This window comes from Euwallacea fornicatus, chromosome 8, assembly GCF_040115645.1.
Source record: "Euwallacea fornicatus isolate EFF26 chromosome 8, ASM4011564v1, whole genome shotgun sequence".
Classification (NCBI taxonomy): Eukaryota; Metazoa; Arthropoda; class Insecta; order Coleoptera; family Curculionidae; genus Euwallacea; species Euwallacea fornicatus.
The window spans coordinates 1,417,078-1,433,038 of NC_089548.1; the positions used below are offsets into that span (position 1 = coordinate 1,417,078).

General features: G+C 33.0%; 2 protein-coding genes across 6 annotated transcripts; one reads left to right on the forward strand and one right to left on the reverse strand.

Moving 5' to 3' along the window:
* Nucleotides 1-4,756: 4,756 nt before the first annotated feature.
* On the reverse strand, nt 4,757-9,435 carry LOC136340512 (zinc finger C4H2 domain-containing protein). Of its 3 annotated transcripts, none has more exons than XM_066284663.1 (6): nt 9,189-9,435; nt 8,926-9,097; nt 8,086-8,264; nt 7,725-7,958; nt 5,402-7,677; nt 4,757-5,321 (listed from the first exon to the last, which is right to left on the reverse strand). In XM_066284663.1, the coding sequence occupies exons 1-5, from the start codon at nt 9,245-9,247 to the stop codon at nt 7,539-7,541; spliced, it is 783 nt and encodes a 260-aa protein (XP_066140760.1). In that variant the 5' UTR covers nt 9,248-9,435; the 3' UTR covers nt 4,757-5,321; nt 5,402-7,538. The 3 variants fall into 3 exon arrangements, with proteins under 3 accessions (XP_066140760.1, XP_066140762.1, XP_066140761.1); XM_066284665.1 differs by having other exon boundaries at nt 5,402-7,671; nt 9,189-9,434; XM_066284664.1 differs by having other exon boundaries at nt 4,757-7,677.
* Nucleotides 9,436-11,323: 1,888 nt separating this feature from the next.
* Nucleotides 11,324-15,003, forward strand: LOC136340556 (activator of 90 kDa heat shock protein ATPase homolog 1). Of its 3 annotated transcripts, none has more exons than XM_066284729.1 (5): nt 11,324-11,519; nt 13,039-13,232; nt 13,467-13,681; nt 13,738-14,265; nt 14,405-14,545. In XM_066284729.1, exons 2-5 carry the CDS (start codon nt 13,088-13,090, stop codon nt 14,444-14,446), a joined length of 930 nt encoding a protein of 309 aa, XP_066140826.1. In that variant the 5' UTR covers nt 11,324-11,519; nt 13,039-13,087; the 3' UTR covers nt 14,447-14,545. The 3 variants fall into 3 exon arrangements, with proteins under 3 accessions (XP_066140826.1, XP_066140824.1, XP_066140825.1); XM_066284727.1 differs by having other exon boundaries at nt 11,326-11,519; nt 14,530-15,003; XM_066284728.1 differs by having other exon boundaries at nt 11,326-11,519; nt 13,080-13,232; nt 14,530-15,003.
* The last annotated feature ends 958 nt before the right edge of the window (nt 15,004-15,961 follow it).

Consider the following 15,961-nt stretch of genomic DNA (forward strand, 5'->3'; position numbering starts at 1 on the left):
ACATGTTTCTTCGGTATCAAGCTCGTTAATGGAATTAACCCAATCTAGCCCTAAAAACTGGAAAAGGGGCCCATTAACTATGCTCGACCTTCACCCACACGTGAAATTCCAGTGCACTGAGTGCATTGATTCGGCCCTAAACGTTTGCTGCCGGTGACGATTTTCCAGCTAGAGGGCGTTCCATATAGACCTGACAATGCAATTGTTTGGGAAATAGGATTGCACTGGAGTACTGAAAAACAATTTGTTTAAGCTTTACGTTTTATTGTCTCTCTGATCTTTTCTAGCTAAGAACGTAAAGTATACGAGGGTAGAATTACAAACTAATTAGCGAGCAATAAAGTTTTAAGACCTGATGGAAATTATATAGTTATTTTTTTACTAATCAGAAATTACCTTGCAAATGCGACAATACATAAGGTGCTTTATTAATATGATTAATTTAAAATCTTAAGGGAATAGTTGTACTCCAGCCAGAAGAGAAAAAGATTATATCGCCTTGATGTGCACGATGAAACTGGAAAGTTATCTCGGTATAGAAAGGCAACATATAACTTAACGCCCTCTCTCGTTTCGCCATGCAACTCCTTTTGATTTGAATCAATTCTCGTCTCTGCCTTACTGTGATTTCGCCCCAAGGGTGAAAAAAGCAGAAGTGAAGAAATAAACAAAATTTTTAAGTCTCGAGACAAGCCCTAAAAATTATTGCACCATCATTTGCGAGCATATGGTACTTCTATTGATTGTTCATAATCTACATGCATTTGATATACAGTTCTTCAGTTTGCCTATTAAAATAAACCTAATTCAAGAACTATGCATTTCTCAATAGCCTACTGCATATTTGTATTGTCTTCTATTGCCAGATCTCTTTATATGGGGTGCTTTTATTCTCCAGTTTCAGGTTGGTATTAATAATAGGTGAGTAGCTATCTTTCGCTAGGCATATTCCGCCTAAGCCTATTGTCGCTTACGCCGCCGCTGTTGCTCGTTAAATAAAGACAATCTTATCTTCTCGTATTGTGGCTATTAATGTAAGTTGACACAATGGTTGGGCTTTGCACCGATTTCAATGGTCCTTTCTTCTTGGCATAGTTGCGCCGTTCAATCTTTGTTCGATTCCTTGTCTTTGTCAGCAATATTGTGGTCCGTCGAGAGCTACCTAGAATAACTTATTAATAGCTACGGCAAACAAAGGTGCACAGGACTTATTGAGTATTAAAATGTCCCTTTGAACAAAAATTGTATGAGTATGATTGCATATGTGACGACAGTTGAGGCAATTGAGCCCAGAATGCCCCAGTTTAACTTGCAGAAGCCTCCTGCGTGGAGGTAAACTTTTCTGGCTTGTGTTTGGCCCATGAAAATTTTTAGATGCTTTTCTATCGAATTTTGGTAATCCCTGGGTATGGAATTTGGAATCTTATTCAACAACGAATAGCAAATCTTCGTGGTCTGGTGGGCCTGCTTCTCAATTTGCTCTCCTATGGAGGCAACTAAAGCTCCTTGGCCCTAACATTAAATTTGGTTAATTCAGGTCCCTTCGCATAGTTCATTCTTACCCCTTCAACAATCAACATCAGCGGAAACACCACAAAAATATAATTATTCTGCACTATATTCATACTCTTCATTGCAAACTGAAAGATCATAGTTATGTTCCATAAAATGTTGAATGTAACGCTCACTATAATTAGAACCAAAACAGACTTAAAAGTTTCATTAATCTTATCCAGTAAATCGCAAACTTTCTCATGGTGCCTGGTAATTTCCTGCAAAATCACACAACACTCCGCAATGTTCTTCTGTATGTGCTTTACGTTGTTTATTCTCACAAAATGCACCGAGTTGCCTTCAAAATATGGGCATACTGAGGTTCTGAGATATTCGTTGGTGTCTTCTGTGAAATCCTTGGCAATATGAGCGAAATGGAGAATGAAGAAAATTGCGAAATTTGAGTAAATGTACTCAATTTTTCTTGGAAGGACGTACCGAAATGCTATCCAACATCCAAAATTAGAGGCGAAATAAACTATGTGCAATATAGATATGACAAAAGTTAGTAGAACGAAGATCACCATCAGAAAATCCATTTTGCTTTTGGCAAAGTAATTTGTTTTTGCCTGGATCGGGAAACCTTTCGTTAGGTAAAATATAAAATTTCCTAAGCAAATCAGTCCCACTATGTTGGTTAGTGTCATAATGACATCTCGCAGGACGTCCACGATTTTAACAATGTTGTCCGTTATTCCAGACATTGGATAAAGATAACTAGTTTTTCCAATTATGTCATATATCAACACCACAAGATGCAGAAGTGAAAAGAAGATTTGTATTGCCCAAATAAACTTTACGTTTCTGTTTGCCAGGCGTACCCATATTTGAACAAAAGCTCTGCTAAACCAGGGGTGCGATTTACAGATGCTGTTTGGTTTAGACATTATCACTACAAAAATACACAATAGCAGGATAAAAACACGGGAAAGACAGCTTTTGGTATTACAGCAAACATTATCTTCTTACTTGAGGTAATTTGAGCGATACCCGTCATGGGAAATTTAACTAACAGTTCTTAGTTCAATTAGTCCACACTATAATGGGTCTTCTGGGACTTCTGCCATTAGAGTCCAATAGCAGAGTCTAAGGCAAATTAATTATAATTCTTTGTTTTAAATAATGCTCATTGTATATAAAGCGAAATCATGTTACTTTGTTACATGAAAAATACACTATTAAGTGATTTTTTGAAGAACAAAGATGAATTCAAACATTCGCTTAAGCTTAAGCAACTGATGAGATCCATTGCACATACCTAAAATAATATCGTAATCGCCAGGAAATCCCAGGGGCTTATTTTCATGGAAAGGTCAGGATACATGCAATGAGGAATAAGATTAAAGTTTGCTATGAAATTAAATGTGCTAATTCAAGAAAAAATATACTTAGATAACAGCTTTAAATCGAGATTTTTCAGATTTAAAATGGATCCAGAGATCTAAAGCAGTGAATTTAACAAGCACCAAAAGCATATACAGGACGTTTGCTTAATATATTGCGCCACATTGCATATGTTGGGCCACAGTTAGAAAAAAAATCCTGTAAACATAAATCTCCGTAATCGCTTGATTTGAGAAATATTTTATCACATATCGATTTTTGCATTGATGAGCTGTACGTTTATAACAGCCGAAATTCAAAATGTTTTGAATATTTCCGATCGAAATTCCTTGTTAGATGGTTCACTCGACTAATGGTTCGATCGAAAAGTGTTCATACCAACTGTAGTAAGAATAAGGATAATTAGGTGTTCTATTATCTCAAAGACTCTGTGATAAGTCTTTAGCGTAGCTGATGTTTAGTGATTAAAAATAGGAGCCGCCAAAAACCTTTTTCTTCTTTTGTAGTGAAAGCAAAAGTTGCAGTGGTTATGCTGTTGGTTCTCAGATGTGCGGACCATATAAGCTGAAATACCCTACATATTACATCATTGCATAATAAATAAAAACTTTTTCTTAAAATAGAAAACAATTATTCAAAGTGAATTTATTTGGAGGAAAGAAAAAAGTTACATAAAACAGTTATTTATACAAGGTAAGGGAGGAAAATACCGTTTTCACTCCCTCAAATAATTTCAAAAACTTCACAACACTTCCTACCAAAGATACCCTGTATTTGTATTTATACTAAAAATAAGTTGATTAAGTAGGTGTCGGATAGAATTTTACCGAAAACCCCTAGAATATAAACTTCTAGCCTCTCACAGGTAAGCTTTGCATCACAATTTTTCATATTTCGTGTTTCATTCAAGAACCTTCAAAAAGAATTTGATTGTGTTATCAATTGGACCTTTGACCAACTCTCAATGGTAAGAACCATAGTAAGATGCATTATTCATAATTGTGTTGAATGGCTCTCTCAAATTTTGAAAGAGCTATTATCTCTTTTAAATAATTCCAAATTGATGGATCGTCGTAATCCACACTTTTCGACCCTGATTGCAAGATCACACTGACATTTAAAATAAAGCTATGTTCAGAGTGAATGTGTAAAATAATGTATCAAAGCCCTTCCCCATTTGTTTTTTTGCGCAAATATTTAACATTCTGCTTAGTAGTTAAATATGGAGACCCCTAATGCATCAGTGACTCTCCAAAAATAAAACATTACAAATAAAAAAAAGAAAATACTGAATGTCCTGCAATAGCATCGAAAACCTTCCCCAAATTAAATAGGTTTTTTGTACCCTATTGATTTATAAAATAAAACCAATTTTAGTATATATACTAATTTCTATATATGCATGTACATACATATTATATTCCACATAAAAAGTAACTATATGTATACCCTAGAGCGTGGAATGTCCCAGCCCTCAGCATTCTTCACAAAAATTAAATATAATTATCCAAAACATAAATATTTAAATGAGTGAGATAATAGGTAGGAGAGTAGTTACTTCCTGCGCAGCAGCTACAGATAAAAGAGGTCATCCTGCCCCAGTTTCTTTATTAAAATAATTAACTGGTTCTAAAATGAGGTTGTTTTTTTTACAAAAAATATAATTATTATTTTAAATATGATTTTAGTGGACATTTTAAAATATATTTCCGATATTGGAAAATTACAGGTATTTTACCCATCTGTGATATACATCTATAACATTATTTTTCCACAGTAGCAGCTGCACATCCTTCATATATAAGGGCCTGTTAGATAATTCCGGCTACGGATTATTTGGAAATAAAACAGCGAAATATATTGTATTAAAACCCTCTATGTTTCACGCTAAATAAACAGTATAAGTTTTTATACTAATTTTTAATAAACATTTCACGTAAAAAATAAACTAGAATCACACAAGGTTTAAGTTCTAATATTAAGGTCATAGAATAATTCTTGTATTAAGTCGGAGAAAATCCATTTATTTGAAATAAGCTGAAAGTGAAGCACATTAGCACATAATTCTGCATTTTGGTTGGGAAACATGAACTTAAAGGGCATTAGTACACTTTCTTGCAGATGCAGACTATTGGATATTTCATTTAAGTTGAGTGTAAATTTTATTCGAAAATTAACGCGTGAAGTTAAAGGCCACGCAGACATGCCCATTTCACTGTATAGTGAAATCTCTCTTAACAGACACTTCTGTTATGCGAACACTTTTTCGCAATTCGGAATTTGGTTGTATAGAATCTCATATAAATGGTCTTCCCTTGAACGGACAGTTCCTTAGGCAAACGCATGTACGATAAATCTACAAACTCGTGAATAAAATGCATTCAAACTTTCTCTTGCACGGACATTACAAAATTAATTCAAATCTCTTACATCGGGGCAACGTCGAATTAGCGAGGTAGGTTGTCAAGGAGTTACCCAACTGCAAGTACGTTCCTTGCTGTACATTTTTTGCGCCTTGGCCTCTTTAAATATTTATTCAGTATTTAAAATTGGTGGTTGTGTGAAAGACGTATCAGAAAAAAGGTTCAAAAATGTCACAAGTTAACTCTTAAAGAGAAAATTGAAATAATGAAAATATACAACACAGAGATACTTAGTGTAAGAAATTTGTCAAAACATTTTGATACCGGGTGTCCAGGGGAACCCTGGATATAGGAGATCAACATGGGAAATCGGTTCTTATAGTTTTACGCCTACATGGATTATCCAATTGAAAAACTTTTACATGAAGGTTATACTACACAAAATCGTCCATCAATCCGCAGTTTTCTCAATCTTATAATTAGGGCCGTCTGGGCTCAAAACGCTTTAAAATTAAAAATAAATTGAATGTCCTGTGTTATCGTTCAAGGAGACTCTTCCAACCTTCTTAAGATATACCAGGTCAGTTAGAAAATTAACGCATTTTTATGTTTATTGCGAAGCTGAAATTCTCCATCATCATTAAATATAAAATTAGGCCTGTCTAATTTATACATATGATTAATGGAAAAAATTGGCAACTTTCCATTTAAATGAAGGTAGTCCAATAATCAATAACGTGTAGACATTAATCAAACTACCACAGATTATTGACAAAAACAATTAAATCAGATTTCACAAAGTATTTAATGTACACATAGTATCTTGTATAAGAGTAAACAGCATAGAGATCTTAAACATGGTGGCAAAATGGGAAAAAAATCTATGAAAAAAAAACTGGAACTATATTTAAAAAATTACATTAATTATGGTGGCACAGGGAACCACATTATAGTCAGGAAGAAATAAAGGATTTACCAAAATTTGAATGAAGTTTCCAAATTTTAAAACAGCATTTTTCAGCTCTCAAATACGCAACTTTTTTCCATTTAAACCACTTTCTATTTCTCGCAATTTCAAAGATCCCCACGCTGGACATTCTCTTATTGGGACACCTTGGAACTACGTATTAATAATTAAAACAGTCAGTACAGTCACACACAATTAAGACATTAGAAAACCATCAATGCTATAAAACAAAGTCAAAATACTTTATAACATAATTTCATAAATAATAAGGAAAAATTTATATCTACTTATATACTTTTAGGTATTATTAATCATCTAAACCAATTAACCAAAATACAGTGCTGAAATTTTAGCACTTATTTTCATAATACAAAGCTATTTAGCTTTATATTTGTATTTCGGAAAAGTGATTTAATGTATAGGGTTGGCGATTAGGAAAAAATGTAATATAGGTTTTTAAGTGCAAACACTGCGAAAACGCTTAATCCAAATGCCAACATAATATATATTTTATTAAATAAAGGTCTATTCAATTTTCATAAAATATACAGGGTGTTGCATTATAAATTTACCGGCTTTGTATCCTTTTTCAACTTTGCAATATACATCTGTTGTTTTACGTTACATTTTCTGGCGATATAGGATAAACTCTACAACTTTTCTATTTAAAGTTTTTCTATTTTCTCATAATAATAGTATGCTCTGTCTAAATATACGGACCAACCCTGGACATTAAAGTGTATAATGCAATCAAGTAGGTAAAGGTTTTAGTTTGTAAAAATTCTAATTTTAAAATCCCTGCTGGAAAATAAAGTAATATAAAATTTACCATAAACACATAAAGGCACCCAAATGATATTTAGCGAAATTTAAACTTTGAAGTATGTGAAGGCAAAGTTTGCTTTTATACGTTTCAAAGTCCCAGCAGTTCAGACGTCAAAGAACAGTAGCCTACAAACATAAAAAGCGCCCAAACTATATTAAAGAAATTAGAAGCCTTGAAGGGCATGAAGATAAAATTTGTCTTCATACATTGCAAAATTCCAGCAGTTGAGAAGTCAAAGCATAGTAGCTCAAAAATATCAAACATTCTAATCTATATGAGGCAAATCATAACTTTGAAGCACATGAAGGTAAAATTTACTTTCATATACTTAAAACATTCAGCAGTTTAAAAATTAAAGCACAATAGCCCGCAACACATAAAAGCTTTTCTATAATAAACATTTTCCGTAGGAAAAATTATGAATTTTAAAAACATTCACCTTTAAATGTCAAACTAAACACGAGAAGAAGTTCTCTGATCGTAGTTAATGATCCTTTTTCTTCGGCTTCTTAGGGTTGCGCGATCTCGACTTGGCCTTGCAAAGAGGACAAATCGGAGCATTCCGATGTATTTGTTGGTGACAACTTAAGCATGACTTCATGGGCGGAGGTTGTTGTCTGCAACTAACAATCAATCTCACACCGTAAAGCAAGGAAACATCAAAACAAACCTAAAAGTAGGAGTAGGAGGATGCGGAGAGTGTCCTAATCCAGCTGATCTTCCTGGGTCCGGCTTGCTAGTGACTAATCTTAGAGGATTAGGCGGAGGCAGAAAAGTAGGTGGCAGTGGAGGGCCTAAAGAGCCCAAAGAACTTTCAGTGGGAGCAATGGGTCGTGTCCAATCAGCCGTTTTGGTGTATGAAGGTGTTTGACTTTTGACTGAAGTGTACAACTGAGAAAACTTCCTGTAAAGATGTAAAATAGTGAGAACGGTTTTTTATTGCATTAAATAATTTTTTTCATAAAACTCTTGCAAATAATGTGACAAGATATTCTTTGGAACTTTAGCACAAAGCAAAGTAAAATACTTACTCTGGAGTTATTGTTGAGCCTTCTTCTTCATGCAGCTCTGGTAGCCTCTCCAGTCCCAAATGATCCCTCCTCAAACGATCTATCTCACTTTTCAATGGGATGTAATCCTCATGTAGACGCAAAGTTGCATTCATTGCCCTCTGTCGATTCTCTTCAGCTTGTTTTATGACACCTTCCATCTAACAAAGATTATACAGGATGGTGAAAATGATGATAGCCACTATATATATTTTGGACAGGTAAAAACATAAAATATGATTAAATTAGAGAAAAATTGTACTACTGCATCACCTAATTATTTCCCAATATCACGACTCTTTGGTGCCTTATATTCAAATGTTTAAATACTACCATTGTTGTACATAATTCAAAAGGACTAAGGGATGTACACATTAATTGAACTTAGCCTTAAATTCAAAAACATAAAATTAAGAAATGCATGGTTTTGTACCACAAATAGCATGTTGCATAAGTAATGAGATAAAGGCTTATATGCTTTTACTACATTCTAACATTTAACTTAACTTATAAAAGATAGTAAAGGTAACTTATATGCTTGTAGGAAGAATACATTAACTAAAACTGAGTTTATAAAGCACATAATGCCGAAGATAGAATATTGGCTTTACATTTATACCTGTTGTTACTTATATTACATATAAGATATACATGCCAAAGAGTTTGCATCTTTGTAATTTTTTTTTATAATTCTAATGCATTATATTATGTCTTACACACTGTATAAACCCAATCAATGGCAATCATCATGCAATGTTTGCAAAGTGCAAAGTTAAAGTGTTACTTATTCATCTATATGTTTATTTAAAAATGCTTGTTTACCGCATTAATATCAGCATGAATCTGCCTTAATTCCTCAACATGAGACATTTTTTCTTGCAATAAGAGATCCATTTCCTGCTTGAATTCTGAGAGTGATTTTTCCTCCTGGTCTTGAGATTCAACTTCACATATAAGCCGAGCTTTGAGCTTTTCAAGTTGGATTGTTTTTGCTCTAAATGAAATAGAAAACTTAGCGATTATTAGATAGTGAACATTATTATTTATTAAATCATAAGGGAAGGTGGTGTGGGATATCTGGGTACCTGATTTCTTTAATGGCCTCCAGCTTGGCAAAGATGCCTCTTTCATCTGCAGCAGTCATGTTTAGATGCGTTTTCACACACGAAAAGATCTATTAGATGCGAATTACAGTTTAAAATGTACTTTAGTTCTTCTTACTTAGATTTTTATTTATCATTTTAATTCATATTTCAAAAAAACTAGATACTTTTATGGACTTTCCAGACTCTGTTCTGCGGAAGCTTTGACATTTATTACATTTCATTGTATTATAACTACAAAATGACATTAAAATGAACTAAATTCTGTCTGTGTCAAAATTGTCGTACACACTACACAATATGGCAAACGCGAAGTCACGTGATCAATATTTATGTGGCAACGCGGTGCGCATTTGATGCGCTTTGGATTTTTTAGGGGATTATTATCTAATTTTGCATTTACCTCTACGTAATTATTCGCGATCGCCATAAAGTGCAGAATTTCACGTTTGTTTTCAATTGGTATAAATTGATTTGCTATGAATTTTTAGAATACATGTATGTATGTATAGAAATGTCTAGTCTTTGATGCGCTTTTCAAAAAAACCTATTGAAATGACCTATCGGTTGAACATGTACGAATGCTACACCTGGAGATAATAATATCGATTTTTTTAAAGATTCCTCTCGATTTGTTAGATGGAAACCAATAACCACTGCCCACTTACGAAAAAACCTCTGGTTTTGACTTTTTGAAAGACAGAATATTTTTGGGAAGTCTGAATTCGAATACTAAAAGCTCGTCGTCAATTTTTTCATTAATCTATCTTGAGAGACTATTCGTTGTCTTTTTTCCATTTTGAAATGCTGATTAATTTACCATGCGTCTGAAAAAATCGTTTTCCCAGTATCTTAATGACTTCTATTTTGTTTAACACCCATATGGTGTATTTTACTGTCATCTGGGATATGTTTAACTAACCATATTTTGGGAAGTTTTTAGGACTACTGAACTAACTTTGTCTTACTTGTACTTGTCAAAATTGCGGTCACCAAAGAGTAAATAATGTTTGTTTTTTAAAGGGGTTCGCTATTGATTTATTCCGAGCTATTAGAACATATGTATAGATTTCTAGTGTAGTTATTTATGGGCTCCAGACGGTTCGGTATTAAATAAAAAAATATATATATATCTTCGCACTTCGAAAGGAAACGATAAATTAGTTAAATTGCCCAAGGACTTTGAATCATATTCTTTGATAAAAGGGATGGAATATCTTTCCTTTGGGATCTCTTTAGGAACTTCACAGTTCGTTCGCTAACTTGAAAAATTTCACAGCATTCCGGATTGCGCTTTTCCCTCACGATTACGTCCTTCAGGATTTTCCACTGAAGAGACAAAAAATCTTTACATGCCGCGGTGGTTCTGACATAACTTGTGTGTTGTATTTCATGTGAGCTCCGTTTTGTAATTATTTTTATACTATGTATATACTATACGTAATATTTAATTGTTATTGTTTAGTGTCTATTTATCTAGCTATACTTCCTTAGAACATGAAGCATGTTTTATATCTAAATATACTTTGGTCATTTTTGCGGACCATTGACCAAATCTCACATTTATTTGTGCGTGAGCCATATGCGATCACCATAAAGTCCAGAATTTTATATTTATTTGTTACCTCTGTTTTTCTAATATTTAAGACTTTTGTATATAGTATAGTTCCGGATCATTGCACCTACATCACGTACCTCAATTTCTTTTTTTAAGTTCAAAGTTCGTTGAACATTTTATTTGTTATTGCTAAAAGTTCAGACTTTTTAATTCGTAACTTCTTCAGGTGAGTTAAGGTTGGTTGAGAAAGTATTCGATATACAATGGCAGTGAGCTAAATCAAAGTACAACAGCATTTAATTGCATAAAAGGATATTTATGATGAAAAGAATATAAGAAATAGAAAATAAAGAACAAAAAGGGGACAAGTTTGTTATCAGAAAAAACCGACTAAATTCGCACTGCCGCGGAATTGACATCCGTGTCTCCCTCGCAGACCAATCAAAAGCTCGACCGAGATTATATATTGATCTTTATTTGCTGCATAGTAATGAAGTGAGATGATATTATAGTGAACAGCTGATAAATGTCAGATTTGACACTAAACTGACAAAAATGCCGACTGGTTTTCCATATTATTTTATCGGAGTTTCTGAGGATGGTCATTATTCTAGATTTTTCCCTTTAGAGGTTCTAGAATAATACTGAAATTTGTGTTCGTTCATAACCGATAGCGCGGACTGAATTTGCTTTTGAAACCGTAAACGCTCATTAGTTTTTCACTGAGTGCTTGAAAAGTGCACAATTTGTTTCAGGTGAGGTCCATATACAATATGAATCCTTTATATGTATAGGGTTCTGACTTTTTTACAGAAGTTATGGTGTATCTCAGTCCAAAGCGGTCATTAAGTAATATCTAACGTTTTGACTTATATAGGTTACATTTGTGTTTTACACCTATGTCAGTGGCATAATTTTTTTTTTCTACCACACTGTCTAACCTAAAATCTAATGATAATACAAGCTATATTAAAATTGGATATTTCTTATTCATTTGATATAGCATTAAAAATACCGTACAATTTCTACCTCACAGTTTTCCACATCAGCATAGTTATGAAATCAATAGGTTTGTTTATGCTATTTGGCTGGAAAATATCAAATAGGCCCTGGCACATATTTGTTCTTTTTTGAAAACACTAATACTTGCTAATGGATAAAACTTTTTTGCATAACAGCAAAATAGAATTAGTGGTTCTTTTTTAGGTCACCATATCTATTATAAACATTTATTTCTCCAAGTTATGACAAAAACCTTATTTTCATTCCTTGTTGTGAAATTTCCACAGTACTAGAATATTTAGCAGTTGTTACATATCTCCTGTTTGGCTAAATATGTCTTTTACTTCATTGTTATGGCTACTTTTAGTGTTTGATAAAAATAATTTTGGGTCCAAAATTAGAGCTTTATGTTGAGATATATTTGAAATATATCATTATTACCACTCCTACCTTTGACAAGCTACTCGCATGGTTCTACAATGGTTCAAAACCTTGAGCTATATTCCTACAAGGTAACAATATCATTTTTGTGATGCAAAAATGAAATTTTTTAAATACAGTCACCCCACATCTGGTATTGTCATCATAAGTTCTAGTAAAATAGAAATTATGACTGATTTGATCTGACTATCAAAGTGCAAAGAGTAACATACTGGTACATAATATACATGGTACAATTACATGGTATTACTAATTTGTGGAGAATTTTTCTGATATCTTCACTACTTTGACTAAGTAACTGTGAAAGGCAAACAATTTTGAATGTTATGAGTTCTGTGGCAATTCTTTCAGTAGAAGAAATAGGTGTTGATCTCTGCTCTTCTTTTGGACCTTTTTTGTTTCATTATTATATATTAACTGGTATTATCCTACTCTAAGTGCAGGAAGTAATTTCCTTTTTCCTCCATACATTTTTTTAAAACTTGTACTGAATCTTTTGTGAGTTTTCCTTTTATTTTTATTTCTTACAATAATAAAACTTTATTGTCTTCCTTATTTGAGCTTAGATGAGTAAACTACTCAGAGCATTTGCAATGTCAATTTTTACTTGGAAAGAAAAGCAATTTTTTTTATTTAGTTTAAAGTTTTTATAAAAAATAAGGAAATAATTCACAATAATAGGAAAAATTTATTGTTCGTAACTCATGCAAAAGTAGCCTACCTACACTTGATTGCTTTCCCTAGCTCCATTTCATATCATTTAGGCAATTGCATTGTATTTCCTCATGTGGAAAATATTACTTTGTGTACCTATTATGATAACAATTTTAGCATATCGTACATACCTTTCTCAAATACATCTATTACATAAGTTATCACTATGGCAAAGTGGGGTGAAGGGGACCCAAGATGGATTGTAGAGGAGCGACCAGATGCAACAAACGTTAACAACTGGCACTGGACAGAAAAAAATGCAAGTCCATGGTCTCAGGAGCGAATAAAGGAACTATTTAACAACATCACAGGTAGCCATAAGAGAAACTAGAAAATAGAGTGTGTTGATATCAGAAGAAATAAACTGTAGTTGAATAATTCAATCACTAACTTTATACGGGATGATAATAGAAAATGGTTAAGTTGTGCACAACTGCACCCACTAAGTACAAAGTTGCAGGTATAACAGTTATAATGTGTACTCTTTTTCATTGTCATCCTGTATTCGAGGGTAATCAGAGAATTCTAATTTTTAATGTTTCCAGTAAAATCTGACCTGGCTGATGTAAAAATTAAGGGAGTTGAGAAATGTGAGGGTGAAGCATGCGCGAACAACAGGAAAGGAAAGTTGATTTTTTTCTATGAGTGGGACATTACTTTAAATTGGGAAGGAACATTAAATGGTGGCACTGGTAGCACATATAGTGGTAGCATTAAAGTACCAAATTTATCTGAGGAAAATGATATGTCAGATCTAGATGTAAGTACATATTATTTGGTATTAAAAAATACTTTGTAGCAAGTAGACGTTTCTAGATTCAAATTAGCGTAAAGGACTTTAACAAAGAGGCTGAAAAGCTTAAAGAAATTATGTTCCAAGAAGGCAGGAATGTAGTGCGAGAGTTGTTAGGCAAATATGTCACCAGCTTAAAAGAAGAATTCTCAAAGGGCATGATTCTTCCAAAAAAGGATGAAGTTAAGTCTGACCATGTGAAATCACTGACAACTAGTTTTGGCAAAAAGGTTACTATGACCCCAGTGATGTCCCAAATTCAAACTGCAGGCATCAAAGTGGATACTTCCACTATTAAACAAAACAACAAGTTCCAGTGCACTGCTGAGGAATTTTATAGTGCATTGACTCGAATAGAAATGGTGACTGCTTTTACGAGAGGACATGTGAAGTTGGATGCTGTTAAAGGGGGTAAATTTGAGTTGTTTGGGGGTAATATTACTGGAAGCTTCGAGGAGTTGGTGCCTAATAAGAAGATCGTGCAGCATTGGAGGTACAAACAGTGGCCTGAGGGCCATTATTCTTTAGTCACCATTGATATAGATCAAAAAGTAAGTTTACATAAATTCAGGTCTGATTCACCATTTATGCCAAAAATTACAAGAACATTAATATTGTTTTGCATATTTTATAAATAATTAATTAAAATTTTTTGCTATGTATCTATTAAGTACGTCTTGTTACTTGTAGGATTTTCCCTGTGACATGTCTAACATGTCTTTCAATAGATGATAAAAGGAGGCAAAAGAAGAAAACTATACCTCTTACAGTCTTCAAGATCTCTATGGACCCATAAGATTTTTCTTCTTTTTCAGAGTGACCATACCGACGTATTATTAACCCAGTCCGCAGTTCCCAGTAGTGAAATTGAAGTGACCAAGACCAATTGGGAGCGTTACTATTGGGAGGCCTTGAAACACACATTTGGTTACGGAGTCCATCTCGGAGATAGTTTTTAAGTAGATTTGAGTTTGATGGGTACAGCATCATAGGGCAGAACCAATGACAAAAATTGAACACCGATCTTATTATTTACGGAATCTTCTAATTCAGTTAACTGTACCCCACGAAACGATTGTGGAATTTAGATAAGTATAATATTTGCTGCGGCAAGTTTAATGGTTTATTTGGATTAAAAGTTATTTGCAAAATTCGATAATTTACAAAAAAAAATATTGATTTTGTTGAATTAATCCTTAAATATTTCCAAAACGTATTACAACATTTTTGTTAGCATTTAATGCACGATTTTATTTATTATCTCAAATAAAAGATTCGCCGAGAACGTAGACGCTGTTTTATGTGCAACCTTTCTGGGACAAATCCATTAAGCCCAAATAACATTTTTGAGAGATTAGCAAAAATAAGAAAATAATTTTTGATTATATTAAAAAATGTTTAACCTGTCGATAGGCACGCTATGAGTGAATCTAATTTTTTAAATTTTAATTGCTGAATGTGTGCTTTACCTTATTGCAGGTAAATAGTTGCACAATTTTATAAATTTATAGTGTAAGAACGAGAAATAAGAAAAAAATAATATTGAGGATACTAATATTAAAGGGAAGGGTCCTATTTTCGTTGGGGCACTTTCGAAAAAAGTTGTATTAAAGTTTTCCCCATTATTTAGTTTCTTTTACATTAACTATCGCTTTTCTTGGATTTTTATATGGAATATAGATTACCACGAAAAAATCCAAGTTCGTATTTTTTAAATTTGATCACGAGTATCTATAACTCAGTTTGGCTTTCCATCTAAAGAACATAACCATTCTTCCATGTATCAAATATTTTTTGAAATTTATTCATATTATACAGAATGAGAATTTCGCCTAGTGATACGTTTAAAATTTTTGACCAACATTTTGGGAATGTGATCTTGAAATATCATTTTTGAGATGTTTCCAGAAAATAGTATTTTGTCGTTCGTGACAATTTCTTGAAAGCAATCTAAACACGGGAAAATGCATTTTAGATGTATAATGAACTATACCTTTCATTATTAGATAATCAATATCTCAAAGTGAGGTATTTGGTTCAAAGAAATTAGTTTTTTTTTTAATTTTAATAAACAATTTTACCAGAAAGTCTTGCTTCGTTGATTTATACTGTTGGTTTTACTTTTAGCAAACATTGACTGCTCACATAAAGCAGTGAATTTCATGAAATATTTTCTCGTATGAATAAACAGAAATATAGTTTTATGTCATCTTGTACCTTTGCCTTTTTGTTTTACAAAGCAGTGGT

Bases quoted from the DNA above. Each gene is read 5' to 3' on its own strand.
- LOC136340556 (XM_066284727.1), top strand. From the start codon at position 13,088: ATGGCAAAGTGGGGTGAAGGGGACCCAAGATGGATTGTAGAGGAGCGA. The intron at 13,233-13,466 runs GTAGCCATAAGA...TAATGTTTCCAG, and splicing joins ACTATTTAACAACATCACAG to TAAAATCTGACCTGGCTGAT. The intron at 14,266-14,529 runs GTAAGTTTACAT...CTTCTTTTTCAG, and splicing joins CCATTGATATAGATCAAAAA to AGTGACCATACCGACGTATT.
- LOC136340512 (XM_066284663.1), bottom strand. From the start codon at position 9,247: ATGACTGCTGCAGATGAAAGAGGCATCTTTGCCAAGCTGGAGGCCATT. The intron at 7,959-8,085 runs GTAAGTATTTTA...ACATCTTTACAG, and splicing joins GGCTCAACAATAACTCCAGA to GAAGTTTTCTCAGTTGTACA. The intron at 7,678-7,724 runs GTTTGTTTTGAT...ATTGATTGTTAG, and splicing joins CCTCCTACTCCTACTTTTAG to TTGCAGACAACAACCTCCGC.